Source organism: Lepidochelys kempii, chromosome 6, assembly GCF_965140265.1.
Source record: "Lepidochelys kempii isolate rLepKem1 chromosome 6, rLepKem1.hap2, whole genome shotgun sequence".
Taxonomy (NCBI): Eukaryota; Metazoa; Chordata; order Testudines; family Cheloniidae; genus Lepidochelys; species Lepidochelys kempii.
In genome coordinates this window covers 684,217-697,768 of record NC_133261.1, presented here as the reverse complement: position 1 = coordinate 697,768, position 13,552 = coordinate 684,217, and the positions used below count along the sequence as shown (strand labels likewise).

Below are 13,552 nucleotides of genomic sequence, written 5' to 3'. Positions count from 1 at the left end.
TAATTAGTGGGTTACGTTTGCATCAATTAATTAATAATTCAGAAGGCTGCAGCTGGGAACCCTGTGACCCCGCCCAGCAGCTGCAAGGACTGGAGCCCCGTCTCCTAGCAACCAGCCTCCAGCTCTCCCCCGCCCCGAGAGTTGCCATAGCAACAGCCTCCCCTGGCCGTTGGGTACCAGCTTGTGCCGCATCCCCGGAAGGGCGGCGAAGGGCGGGTACGGACCCGATCCTGCCGGGGTCCTGGCCCCCACAGGGCCCCTTCCCCCAGACCCTGCGTCCCGCGAGCCCCCGCCCCCCCCGCCCCCTTCCCCCCGCCCCTCCTCCCTCCCCGCGCCCCCCCGCGCCCCCTTCCCCCACCCCTTCCCGCCCCGAGCCCCCTTCCCCCGTCCCCCTCCCGCCCCCTGAACCCCCTTCCCCCACCCCCTCCCGCCCCCCTGAACCCCCTTCCCCCGCCCCTCCTCCCTCCCCGCGCCCCCCCGCGCCCCCTTCCCCCACCCCCTCCCGCCCCGAGCCCCCTTCCCCCGTCCCCCTCCCGCCCCCCTGAACCCCCTTCCCCCGCCCCTCCTCCCTCCCCGCGCCCCCCCGAGCCCCCTTCCCCCGCCTCCCCGAACCCCGTTCCCCCGCTCCCCCAGAGCCCCCTTCCCCCGCCCCTCCTCCCGCCCTGCCCCCCAGAGCTCCCTTCCCCCGTCCCAGCCCTGTGTGTCCTGGCTCTCCCCCACCACCTGTATTGGGACCCTCCATCATATCCCCCATCCTTCCTGCCACAGATCCCCATCCCACCCAGGGCCTGCCCCCCCGTCCACTCCCCCAGACCCCCCATCTCTCTCTCTCTCTCCCCCAGGTTATTGGCTGTAGGAGCCATGGAGCAGGGCACAGCCTGTGACCCCCACCAGTCCCCTCCCCCCTGCGCCCCCCAGGGGACCCCCCTGACCATGACAGCAGAGAGGGCCGAGTTGCTGGTGAGCACCTTGGCCAACACCGCCCGGCTGGTGCACAGGGCCGGAGAGGCCTACAAATCTGCCCAGGTACCTGCCCGGATGCCTGGGTCCCATTCCCCAGCCCAACCTCAGGGACTAGGAGCTGATGGGGGGAGGGTAATGGTGGCAGTTAGGGGGTGTCTGGGGTTGGGAGATCTAGGCCTGTCCATGGGGGGGGGTTCCACTGGGGGTGCGTTTGGGCTGCTTTTGAAGGTGTCTTGGGGGCTATAGGGGGGTGTCTGTGTTTCTATGGAGCCGTGTCTATAGGTGATCTCTAGGGAGCGGCTTTAGGGGTGTCTATATAGAGGTATATGGCTGTGTTGGTGTCTGGGGGGATGTACAGAGGGGTCTATAGGTATTTCCGGGGGGGTCTATAGGGGATGTGCTCGCGGTGTCCCTAGGGGGTTCCATTGGGTGGGTGTCTGGGGGGGATGTAGAGCGCTGCCTAAAGGCTCTGACCACCCCCCTTCCCCCCAGCTGGCCTGTTTCCATGCGGGGCAGGTGCTGGCCCAGGCAGGGGAGGTGCTGTCTCTCTCCAAGCAGAGCTACCTGCAGGCCCGATGCCTGGGAGATGGGCTGCTGGGGTCCCTGCCACAGTCGGACTATCAGGGGCTCTTCCGGTGCCTGGCCCGGCCCCCCCTGGCCTACGAGGAGTTCAAAGCGACACTGCGCCGGGCCGAGAGCAGTGAGCCCCCCCAGAGCCACCCACTGTCCCCCACTCCCCGGATCCCCCCACCCCCGCTGTCCCCCACTCCCCAAAGCTCCCCACCCGCTGTCCCCTCACTATCCAGAGCCCCCCACCCCCACTGCCCCTCACCAGCCCCCACCCAGACACTACTCCCCTCTCCCCAGGAGGCTCCCCTCAACCCACCATCCTCCCAACCCCCCACCGCCCCCAGGGGTCCCGCCCTCTAGCTTCCCACCCCCTAACCCCACCTCCTTGCCCCTTCCACCCCCACAACCACATCCCCCTTCAGGCTCCCCCCTTTTTCATTCCAGCCCTGCTGCACCCCGTCTTCCAGAGCACAGGGTCCCCCCAGAGCCAGCAGGCACCCTGCCCGGACTGCCACACCCTGTGAGTGCGAGGAGCAGGGAGTAGGGGGTGCTCGGGTAGGGGGAACCCCTCCATCCCTCCCTCCCCCCATCACACCCCCATTCCTTCCAGTTCAGACTGCGCCCATGACTGCACCCTGTGCAGGACCCAGGAGTCCGGGCCCCAGGGATGCCCCTATGTCAGGGAGATGGTGAGTGACTGATGGGGTCCATGGGGGAGAGGAGGGGTCTGGTCATGCAGGTGATGGGGGAGGAGATCGTGGGGGGCAGGGGGATCAATGGGGAGGACAGGGGTTCCCGGGGTGCAGGGGAGGGGAGTAGGTCCCAAGGTCCATGGGGGCAGGAGAGGGGGTAATGCTGAAGGGAAGGAGGGTCCTGTGGAAGGGCGATGGGGGAGGGAAGGGGGTCCCGGGTGCAGGGGAGGGGAAATGGGGGAGGGGGTGATGGGGGAGAGGAGGGGTCCTGGGTGCAGGGGAGGGGGTGATGGGGGAGAGGAGAGGTCCCGGGTGCAGGGGAGGTGGAGATGGGGGAGGGGAGGGTGTCCCGGATGCAGGAGAGGGGGCGATGGGGGAGGGGATGGTGTCCTGGGTGCAGGGGAGGGGTAGATGGGGGAGGGGAGGGTGTCCCGGGTGCAGAGGAGGGGCGATGGGGGAGGGGAGGGTGTCCCAGGTGCAGGGGAGGGGCGATGGGGGGTCCTGGGTGCAGCTGTCCATGCCCCTCACTGTCTCCTCTGGGTGCAGGACGAGGACAGCCCGGAGGAGGAGGAGGGGAGGTCACTGCAGGTCCGAGGACGTGACCCCTCCCGCCACAGACAGGTACCAGCCTTCACCCCCCCCCCCGCCCCATGGCACTGGGACACTTTTTTTGCGGGGGCTGAGAGCCGCACCCCTAGTTCCCATGCTATGTTCCTCACCCCCATAAGGGAAGCAGGAGGATCCTGGGAACTACAGGCCAGTCAGCCTCACCTCAGTCCCTGGAAAAATCATGGAGCAGGTCCTCAAGGAATCAGTTCTGAAGCACTTAGAGGAGAGGAAAGTGATCAGGAGCAGTCAGCATGGATTCACCAAGGGCAAGTCGTGCCTGACTAATCTAATCGCCTTCTATGACGAGATAACTGGCTCTGTGGATGAGGGGAAAGTGGTGGACATGTTGTTCCTGGACTTTAGCAAAGCTTTTGACACGGTCTCCCACAGTATTCTTGCCAGCAAGTTAAGGAAGTATGGGCTGGATGAATGGACTATAAGGTGGACAGAAAGTTGGCTAGATTGTCGGGCTCAACGGGTAGTGATCAATGGCTCCATGTCTAGTTGGCAGCCGGTGTCAAGTGGAGTGCCCCAAGGGTCGGTCCTGGGGCCGGTTTTGTTCAATATCTTCATTAATGATCTGGAGGATGGTGTGGATCACACCCTCAGCAAGTTTGCAGATGACCCTAAACTGGGAGGAGTGGTAGATACGCTGGAGGGGAGGGATAGGATACAGAAGTACCTAGACAAATTAGAGGATTGGGCCAAAAGAAATCTGATGAGGTTCAACAAGGATAAGTGCAGGGTCCTGCACTGAGGACGGAAGAACCCAATGCACCGCTACAGACTAGGGACCGAATGGCTAGGCAGCAGTTCTGCGGAAAAGGACCTAGGGGTGACAGTGGACGAGAAGCTGGATATGAGTCAGCAGTGTGCCCTTGTTGCCAAGAAGGCCAATGGCATTTTGGGCTGTATAAGTAGGGGCATTGCCAGCAGATCGAGGGACGTGATCGTCCCCCTCTATTCGACATTGGTGAGGCCTCATCTGGAGTACTGTGTCCAGTTTTGGGCCCCCACTACAAGAAGGATGTGGAAAAATTGGAAGGAGTCCAGCGAAGGGCAACAAAAATGATTAGGGGACTGGAACACATGAGTTATGAGGAGAGGCTGAGGGAACTGGGATTGTTTAGTCTGCGGAAGAGAAGAGTGAGGGGGGATTTGACAGCAGCCTTCAGCTACAAGAAGGGGGGTCCCAAAGAGGATGGAGCTCGGCTGTTCTCAGGGGTGGCAGACGACAGAACGAGGAGCAATGGTCTCTAGTTGCCCTGGGGGAGGTCTAGGTTGGAGATGAGGAAACACAATTTCACTAGGAGGGCGGGGAAGCCCTGCAATGGGTTCCCTAGGGAGGTGGTGGAATCTCCTTCCTTAGAGGTTTTTAAGGCCCGGCTTGACAACGCCCTGGCTGGGATGATTTAGTTGGGGTTGGTCCTGCTTTGAGCAGGGGGTTGGACTAGATGTCCTCCTGAGGTCTCTTCTAACCCTAATCTTCTATGATTCTAACCTCCTCCCCCGACTCAGCCCCCACCTGCCCGCCAGTTCTGCCCCCCCCCCCGCTGCCCCATCTGGCTGACGTGTCCCCCCAGGTGGAGGCCGTGCGGCTGGAGGACCAGATGGGGGGGGCCTTTGTGACCCAGCGGCGCCGCTCCCCCCGGCGCTCCCCGTCTGGGAGCCTGGAGGGTCTGTCCCCCCTGGTCTCAGAGCAGGAGCTCAGCACCATCCAGGTAACCCCCCGCAGCCCCACACCGCCAGAGGAGAGAGGGCAAGGGGGGCCATGGGAGGGGCTAAAAGGGACATGGGAGGGGCTAGACAGCCATGGGCAGGGATAGTGCACAAGTGGGCGGGGTTAATGGGGAAGTGGGAGGGGTATAGGGCATGTGGGTGGGGCTGTGAGCAAGGTGGGAAGAGCTAGAGGGCAGTGGGAGGGGATAGTGGGCAGTGGGCGGGCCAGGCCTTGGTGTGTGTTTGGGGGGGGGCAGTTCCCTCTGGGGGCTCTCTGTTCTCACCCCTTCCCCCCATCTGCCCCACAGCCCCTGATCCACTGCCCCTCTCGCCAAGGGGGGCCCGGCAAATTCCTGAGCAAAGTGACCCGTCGGGACCGGCCCCCCTGCGAGAAGTCGGACAGCAACACTGACCAATCAGAGACCGTGGCCAAGGCCACCGCCTAGTCCTGCCCTGCGCCCCCTGGCAGGGGCCTCGAGTGTAATAAACCCGGGCCCGCCCGGTCTGTCCGCCGCAGCCGCCCCCACGGCTGAAATGCAGCCGCCGCTGGGGTGGAGCGTGGGGGGAAGCAGGCCTCGGAGACCCGCTCCCAGGGCCCTGGCCAGGCTGCCGACGCCCTCGGGCTGCCCCGGCCTCGGCCAGCCGCCCCAGGGGATCCTGGGAGGTCAGCCAGGCCGGGCCCGGGGCATTCTGGGAAATGGGCCAGGCCGGCCCTGGGGGATTGTGGGAAACGGGCCAGGACAGGCCTGGGGGATTCTGGGAAACAGGACTGGCCTGCCCCGGGGCATTCTGGGAAACAGGCCAGGCTGTTCCCTGGGGATTGTGGGAAATGGGCCAGGACAGGCCTGGGGGATTGTGGGAAACGTGCCAGGACGGGCCTGGGGGATTCTGGGAAACAGGACTGGCCTGCCCCAGGGCATTCTGGGAAACAGGCCAGGCTGTTCCCTGGGGATTGTGGGAAATGGGCCAGGACGGGCCTGGGGGATTGTGGGAAACGGGCAAGGCCTGCCCTGAGGGATTCTGGGAAACGGGCCAAGACGGGCCCGGGGGATTGTGGGAAATGGGCCAGGCTGCGCCCGGGGCATTCTGGGAAACGGGCCAGGCCGGCCCCAGGGGATCCTGGGAAGCTCTTTGCGAGCATCACTTCATGCATCTCTTCCCCGATTGGGTAGCTGGGTGTCACATGATTTGCGTGCCGGAACCGGAAGTGGCGACGAATTCAAAATGGCGGCCTTCTCCGGACGAGGGCAGGGTAGGGCCGCTCTAGCCAGCAGCCCGCCAGGTGCTCTATGGCTGAACCTGAGTGACGCCACCCGGCCACAGCAAGGGGGGGAGAATGGACCATCCCGGACTGAACCAACTGGGGGCTGGAGTGTGACACCCCCTCGTCCCTAAGAGGAGGGTGAAACCCCCTCAGATGAAACGGTTCCTCCCGAATGGGGCTCACTATCCCCCCGCCGTCGCAAACCCCGTTCCCACCACCGTCCTCCCCCCCCAGGGCAGCTTGGTACAGCCCAACAGGGCCGTGGGGGGTGGGGCGTAAGAGTCCCGGGGATCTTAAAGGGGCAGCGGCCATTTGTTCTTCCCGCTCTGCGCCACAGCAGGGCTGGTGCGGGGGGCAGGGCTGGTGCATTGGCTGGGGGGGACCCCAGGGCTGGTGCATTGGCTGGGGGGGACCCCAGGGCTGGCTGAGGGGGGGCAGGGCTGGTGCATTGGCTGGGGGGGACCCCAGGGCTGGCTGAGGGGGGGCAGGGCTGGTGCATTGGCTGGGGGGGACCCCAGGGCTGGCTGAGGGGGGGCAGGGCTGGTGCATTGGCTGGGGGGGACCCCAGGGCTGGTGCATTGGCTGGGGGGGACCCCAGGGCTGGCTGAGGGGGGGCAGGGCTGGTGCATTGGCTGGGGGGGACCCCAGGGCTGGTGCGGGGGGCAGGGCTGGTGCATTGACTGGGGGGGACCCCAGGGCTGGCTGAGGGGGGGCAGGGCTGGTGCATTGGCTGGGGGGGACCCCAGGGCTGGCTGGGGGGGACCCCAGGGCTGGTGCATTGGCTGGGGGGGACCCCAGGGCTGGCTGAGGGGTGGGAGGCAGCGCATCCTGCACCCACAGAGATGATGAAGGACGAAAACATCTTCCTCTTTGTGCCGAACCTCATTGGTGAGTGAGGGGAGCTGGGGGGATCCTCAGAGCTGGGTCAGAGTTGGTGTCCCCCAGGGAACAGCCCCTAGTCCCTTTCCTGCCCCCTGAGCTGCCCTGTCCCCTGCCCTGGGGCCAGGTCGGAGCTGGCTGCTGGGGGGTGGAGCCATCCCAGGAACCAGTGGCCCAGAGCTCTCGTGGCAGGTCCCTGGTATGATGGGTTCCCCCCTGGGGTGCCAGCTGGAACTGGGGTGCCACTGAGCCCCCTGACCCACCAGCCTGGGCTCCCTCTCGCACTGTGCTGCTGTGACAAGCTGCAAAGCCCCCCAGTCTGCACCTTCACCAGCATTTGCACAGGTTGGGACACACCCAGCTGCAGCCACATGCAGACTCTCTAACCAGCAGCCTCCCAGCCTAGGACCCCAGAGCAGTACCATCCTGCTCTGGTCAAATCTTGCCAGTATATGGGTGTAACACCCAGTCCCCCTCACCCTCAATGGGATGAGGACCATTCACACTTGTGGTAACCATGCTGAGATTTTTCCCCACACACCCTAGTCAAACGCATACTGGTTTGGATTAAAACATGACATAAGTTTATTAGCTACAAAAGGATAGATTTTAAGATATTATAAGTGAGAGCGAACAGAACAAAGCAGGTCACCCAGCAAGTAAACAAAAACGCAAACTGAGTTTAATGCACTAGACAGGTAGGAGATGAATTAACAAATTCTCACCCTGAGCAATAAACAAGCTGGCAAATTCTTAAGGCACAAGCTACCTTGTCTTTGTAGTTTGGGTGTCCCAGGTTTTCATACACAGGCTAGAAATCCCTTAGCCTGGGACCATCCCTTCCCCCGTTCAGTCCTTGCCCCTCGGGTGTTTCCAGGTGTGGAGTTGTAGAGAGAGGGAGGGTGACACATGATGTCATTTCCCCCTTTTTCTATCTTCTTCCCCACTTGCTGGAAAGCTCTTTTGCTGTGCCCTGGGTCAGACAGCTCCCATTGTGCAGAGCTATCTCTGAGAGGTGTCTATTGCACACGGTCCCTGGGGTAATCCTGGTGCTTTGGTGCATTTCCTCAGAAAGCCATTAACAACCATTTTTAGGTTGTTCCGGAGAGGCTACTTGTAGGTGTTTTCAACCTCCCCACGTGTTTCAGTAACTCCCACAAATAGCCAAACCTGTAACTTCACACACGACGACCATGCAGACATGCCAACGAGACACGACGGTCTCGCGGATCAAGGCTTTAGAGTGACCCCTCACAAGGTGCACTTTGTACCAAACACGTCCTCATTACATGACAGTCGTGAACATTGGGGTGCCAAGGTGTGTCACCCAGCTCAAACTCTGCCACCCTGCACCATCCCCTCCCGCATGGACAGATCCAGCTCGACTGGGCCCCCCGCAGTGCCCAGCTGCCCCTTCTCCAGCAGCCAGGCACAGGCAGCCGGTCCCTGTTACGCCTACCGACCACCACTTTGGGTTTCTCCCATCCGATGGGGGCTGAGATGGGCCCCCCACGCGCTGCTGTACTCAGAGCATCCCTTGCACCATCCAGCTGCCTTCAGATGCGGGGTTTGTCTGCACGGGGCCATCTGGGAGAGTCCATCTGAATTCGCTGTCACTGTCAAGCAGAAGTGGAGGCCCTGACCCCCATCAAACCCCAGTGTGAACACCCTCAGTTGGCACTGCGGTGCCCTTAACTCCGTTTTGCTTCCCAAGTGAATTAAGTGAAGCCAACTTAATTTTGAGCAAGAGCGTCCACGCTGGGGCTTAATGCGGTTTAACTCTGCCCCTTGGAGCCGATGCCTCTAGTGCACTGGGGTTACCTTTCCAGGCTGGCCCCGTGGGGACTGGCTCAGGGCTTGACTCGCCAGCCGGGCAGTGCCCCGGCTCCAGTGGTGGAATGAGGAGGAGGCAAACCCTCCTTCCTGACCCCTGCTAGGCTGCAGCCTTGGAGCATGAGGCTGGATCAGGACAGGAGCATGCTGAGGGCGATGCAGCTCCCTGCCTACCAGTCCCTGTCCTCCCCCAGCCCAGGAAGGAAGGAGGGGAAGAGAGCGGTCCCAGACTCTCAATAGCGTCTCAGCATTGCCTTGTCTGGCTGGCTTCACCTGGTGTCTCATCCTCACCAGTGAAGTTTGTAGCTGACCCAAACATTGGGGGTGGGAGGTGGGAAGTGTCGCAGAGCAGAGGTCACTGGTCCAGAGCCAGCTGGATGGCTGGGTAAACGGGCACAAGCAGACACTGGTTTTATCCCAGCTCAGTGTAAATGCCGGTCCCTGGGCAGGACGAGTGCCGGCTGCACTTACAGGCTGGGGGGCTCTGTCCTGGGACGCAGGGACTCTCAGCAAGCGGGGGCGGGGGTTAATCAGCAGAAGAGCGCCCAGTGCAATGCTGGGGCCAAAAGGGCCAATGCCATCCTGGGCTGTGCAAACAGGAGGATTTTCCCTCTGGATTCAGTTCTGGGGCGGCCACGGCTGGGATCCCGGGGCCGGCTCTGGTGCTTGCAGTTCCAGGAGGAGGTTGATCCATTGGAGGGGTCAGAGAAGAGCCCCGAGAAGGATGAAAGGATCAGAAACCTGCCCTCGAGGGAGAGGCTCCAGCTGTTCAGCTTAACGCAGAGCAGGCTCCAGGGTGACTGGAGCCCAGCCTGGCAGCACCTCCGTGGGGAACGGATCCTTACCTCGTGGCTCGTCAGTCCCGCCGAGAAAGGTCTGACGCGCCTCAGCGGCGGGACAATCCCGGCCTGGAAAGAGGCTGTAAATATGGCCCAGGCAGAACCGCTCCCTCCAGGCCGACAGGAATCCCCAGTACTGGCGATGGCTCAGCCCAGCTGGGGGTTCTCGGGTCTGCTCCAGGGTGATTTGGGGGCTCACACCAGATGCTCCCAATGGCCCCCCGGCCCGGAGGAGTCTGCATCTCCCCCGTGGGTTGGGAGTGGCGTGGGGCAGGAGCCCCGGCCGAGGGGCTGCGGGTCGGGACTGAGGAGCACCATGGCTCTGTTGCCCGCTGCAGGCTACGCCCGGATCCTTCTCCTCTTCCTCGCCTTTTATTTCATGCCGAGCGACCCCGGCCCGGCTGCCGCCTCCTACCTGCTCAGCGGCCTGCTGGACGCGTTTGACGGCCACGCGGCCCGCGCCCTCAACCAAGGTAGGGCCCCACGGGCGGGGGGGGCTCGGGGGGGCGGGGGGGCTCGGGGGGGCGGGCTCCCTCTCTGACCCCTCCCCCCATGGCGGCAGGGACCCGGTTCGGCGCCATGCTGGACATGCTGACCGATCGCTGCGCCACCATGTGCCTGCTGGTGAACCTGGCGCTGCTGGACCCGCCCCGCGCCCTCCTCTACCAGCTTGGCATGAGCCTGGACGTCGCCAGCCACTGGCTGCATCTGCACAGGTGGGCAGGGCCCGGGGCAGCCTGCGGGCGGGGGTTTGGCTCCCACCCCCGCTGATGTCCCCGTCTCTCCCCAGCTCCGTGGTTCAGGGCAGTGACAGTCACAAGAGCATCGACCTGACAGGGAACCCGGCACTGCGGGTGTATTACACCTCCCGGGTGAGTGACACCCCCGGGCCCCTCACCCCACAGCCCCCCACTGCCCTGACCCCCCCCCCCGAGTCCTGTGGGTGCATCTCAACTCCTGGGTCACGGGGCCCCACTTCTCTACAAGCCCACCAGGCGCGGCTGTCTGGTCTTGCTGCTCGATGTTTCCCACAATGCTTTGCAGCATGCAGGGTGCCCGCCTTGGGTGGGGGGGGGCTGCCTCCCTTTCCCATAATGCTTTGTCCTCCCGCTCAAGCTCTGGGAGGAGATAGCTGTTGGGGGGGGGGGCATTCAGAGGCAGCCATATTTATGCCAGAGACACCCCCCCGGCCTGCCCCCATGTCCCACAATGCTTCGCCAACTTACCCAGCACCTTGAATTCTCCTCCTGTCCCTGCTCTGCCCCATGGGGCTGTCCGTACAATCCTGAAGCAGGGAGTTCCACAGGTCACTCTGACTCTGCTTCCTCCCGTTCCCAGCCTGTCCTCTTCACCCTGTGTGCAGGGAACGAGCTCTTCTACTGCATGTTGTACCTCCTGCACTTCACTGAGGGACCTGCAGGTGGGTGCATCGGGGCTGTGGGTCGGGAGTGAGGGGCACCGGCAGGGCTGGGCTGGCAGGGGGCTACGGGTCGGGAGTGAGGGGCACCGGCAGGGCTGGGCTGGCAGGGGGCTACGGGTCGGGAGTGAGGGGCACCGGCAGGGCTGGGCTGGCAGGGGGCTACGGGTCGGGAGTGAGGGGCACTGGCAGGGCTGGGGGGGGGGGCTGCGGGTCAGGAGTGAGGGGCACCGGCAGGGCTGGGGGGGGCTGCAGGTTGGGAGTGAGGGGCACCGGCAGAGCTCGGGGGGGGGGGGGGAGGGCTGGGGGGGACTGCGGGTCGGGAGTGAGGGGCACCGCCTGGCGTCCATGTGTGTGTGTTTGTGTAACTCTCTCCCCTCCCCCCTCAGTGCTCCCCGGACGCCTGGGTCTTTTCCGTCTCATCCTCTGGGTCTCCACCCCCCTCGCCGCCCTCAAGTCCCTCATCAGCCTCGTGCAGCTCGTCTCTGCCTCCTGCAATATGGCCGCCCTGGACGCGGCCGAGCGGGCCAAGAAGAAGTAGTGGGGGGGGAGGGGGGCAGAGACACCTTCCCCCCCCTTGGGACCAGCCCCCCCCCGGGTGAAGCTCCCCTCGATTGGTTAGCAACCCACCAATCAGTGCTGGGTGCCTGTGGCGCGGGCGTGACGTGTTTCCCACAATGCTTTGCAGGGGGTGTGAAAGTCATGCCAAGAGCGTAGCCTGCGCCCCCCTCCCCCACGACGCTTTGGGGCCTCCGGGGTTCCCCCCGTGCTCTGCAGTGCGCCCAAGGCATTGATTGTGTGGGGGTGTCCCTTCGGCCTCCCCTTGTTTCCCACAATGCATGGCGGCCTGTGGGCTGTGGCTAGTCCAGCCCCCTTGGCTTCCCATGGTGCTTTGCGCTTGTTTGGGCGGTGACTGTATTTATACCTGAGCCCCCCGATTGCCCACAGTGCTGTGAGCCTGAGTGTTTGGGGTTATTCACAAGGCTCCTGATCCATTGCCCATCATGCTTTGCACTCCTGCAGAAGCCATATTGGTTCCTCCTCCTGTTCCCATGATGCTTTGCCCTGGGGCAATCACTCCATGGGGGGGATAACTATGGGGGAGGGGTCCCCTTTCCAGATCCCCCATGGCTCCTTTCCCTTCCCACAAGGCTTTGTGCCCCCCAGCTTGGCGTGAGGGTGGCCATGTTTTTTTGCCCCTTCTGCTCTCCCCTGAGTGCGGATGCCTCACTGCCCCCAGCGAGGGGGGGGGTGTCATTCCTCATCTGCCCCCACCCAGGGGAGCCCAGGCCCGTGCCCCCTGCCCCCCAGCAGACGGCCGCTTCCCCTGCGTAAGCGTCTCCGTGTGTGTGTGGTGGATGTTCGACTCCGCTGGGCCTCGACCCTGCCCCCCGGGGTTCAGGGGGTAACTGACCCCGCTGTGGGGAGGGGTCCCCGCTACAATAAAGAGCAGGCCGTCAATCCCAGCCTCTCATTTCAACCGGGCGGGGGGAATGCGGTGCCCTGGGGGGCGGGGGGCACTGGGTACACGGGGACCCCTGGTCTGGGGCCAGGACATGGCTACTCTGGGGTGGGGTGAGAGGACTGGTTATAGGGGAACCCTGGGCCTGGCACTTGGATGGGGCCTCCGTGGGGTGCAGGGGCTGGATGTAGGGAGACCCCTGGCCCAGTACCGGGAGGGGGTTTCTCTGGAGTAGGGCAGGGGGGCTGGTTACAGGGGACGTGTGGGATGGGATCTTTTGGGGGCGTACGGGGGGGCTGATTACAGGGGACCAGTGGGATGGGGTCTGTGGGGGGCTGGAGGAGGGGGTTAGAGGGGACCCATGGGACAGCGGCACAGGGGGGGCATGGGGGCTGGTTACAGGGGACCCATGGGATGGGATCTTTTGGGGGGTACGGGGGGCTGATTACAGGGGACCAGTGGGATGGGGTCTGTGGGGGGCTGGAGGAGGGGGTTAGAGGGGACCCGTGGGACAGCGACACAGGGGGGGCATGGGGGCTGGTTACAGGGGACCAGTGGGATGGGGTCTGTGGGGGGCTGGAGGAGGGGGCTAGAGGGGACCCATGGGACAGCGGCACAGGGGGGGCATGGGGGCTGGTTACAGGGGACCAGTGGGATGGGATCTTTTGGGGGGGTACAGGGGGCTGATTACAGGGGACCAGTGGGATGGGGTCTGTGGGGGGCTGGAGGAGGGGGTTAGAGGGGACCCGTGGGACAGCGGCGCAGGGGGGGCATGGGGGCTGGTTACAGGGGACCAGTGGGATGGGGTCTGTGGGGGGCTGGAGGAGGGGGCTAGAGGGGACCCATGGGACAGCGGCGCAGGGGGGGCATGGGGGCTGGTTACAGGGGACCCCCTGGCCTGCCCAGCCTGGCGCGTGGGCCCGACAGAGGGGGGTGCGGCCAGAGCCCAGCTTCCCGCAGACAGACACACGGACCCGTTCTCGTGCATCAGTTTATTGGCTTCTCATGCATCCGAATCGCTACAAAACAGGCCCCGGGGAGCCAGGGGGCACTGGGCCATGGGGTTCAGATTCACCCTGGTTTGGGGGTTCTCTGGAAAAGCAGGGGGCTGGGAATTATTTCCCGTGGGGGGTTAAAACCCACTATGCAACCCCCCCCCAACTGATGGATGTGGGGCTATTCCACATCCTCCACGTAAGGAGGATTTAAGGGGGGGGACTTATTCCCCTCCCCCGTCAGCCAGCAGTTGCCTGCTGTGGGGCCAGATGGGAGCCAAACCCCTGGCCCCGCAAATGACTTAAATCC

The 13,552-nt window shown here is 63.9% G+C and overlaps 2 protein-coding genes across 3 annotated transcripts; both read left to right on the top strand.

Moving 5' to 3' along the window:
• Window positions 1–156: 156 nt before the first annotated feature.
• LOC140913706 (uncharacterized) lies at window positions 157–6,208 on the top strand. The gene is made up of 8 exons (XM_073350506.1): window positions 157–216; window positions 843–1,026; window positions 1,456–1,663; window positions 1,978–2,053; window positions 2,144–2,222; window positions 2,772–2,846; window positions 4,418–4,555; window positions 4,862–6,208. The coding sequence occupies exons 2-8, from the start codon at window positions 862–864 to the stop codon at window positions 4,997–4,999; spliced, it is 879 nt and encodes a 292-aa protein (XP_073206607.1). The 5' UTR covers window positions 157–216; window positions 843–861; the 3' UTR covers window positions 5,000–6,208.
• Window positions 6,209–6,572: 364 nt separating this feature from the next.
• On the top strand, window positions 6,573–12,246 carry CDIPT (CDP-diacylglycerol--inositol 3-phosphatidyltransferase). 2 transcript variants are annotated; one of them, XM_073346441.1, is made up of 6 exons: window positions 6,573–6,705; window positions 9,707–9,841; window positions 9,931–10,084; window positions 10,159–10,240; window positions 10,707–10,788; window positions 11,175–12,246. In XM_073346441.1, the coding sequence occupies exons 1-6, from the start codon at window positions 6,660–6,662 to the stop codon at window positions 11,324–11,326; spliced, it is 651 nt and encodes a 216-aa protein (XP_073202542.1). In that variant the 5' UTR covers window positions 6,573–6,659; the 3' UTR covers window positions 11,327–12,246. The 2 variants fall into 2 exon arrangements, with proteins under 2 accessions (XP_073202542.1, XP_073202541.1); XM_073346440.1 differs by having other exon boundaries at window positions 9,152–9,841.
• Window positions 12,247–13,552: the final 1,306 nt, after the last annotated feature.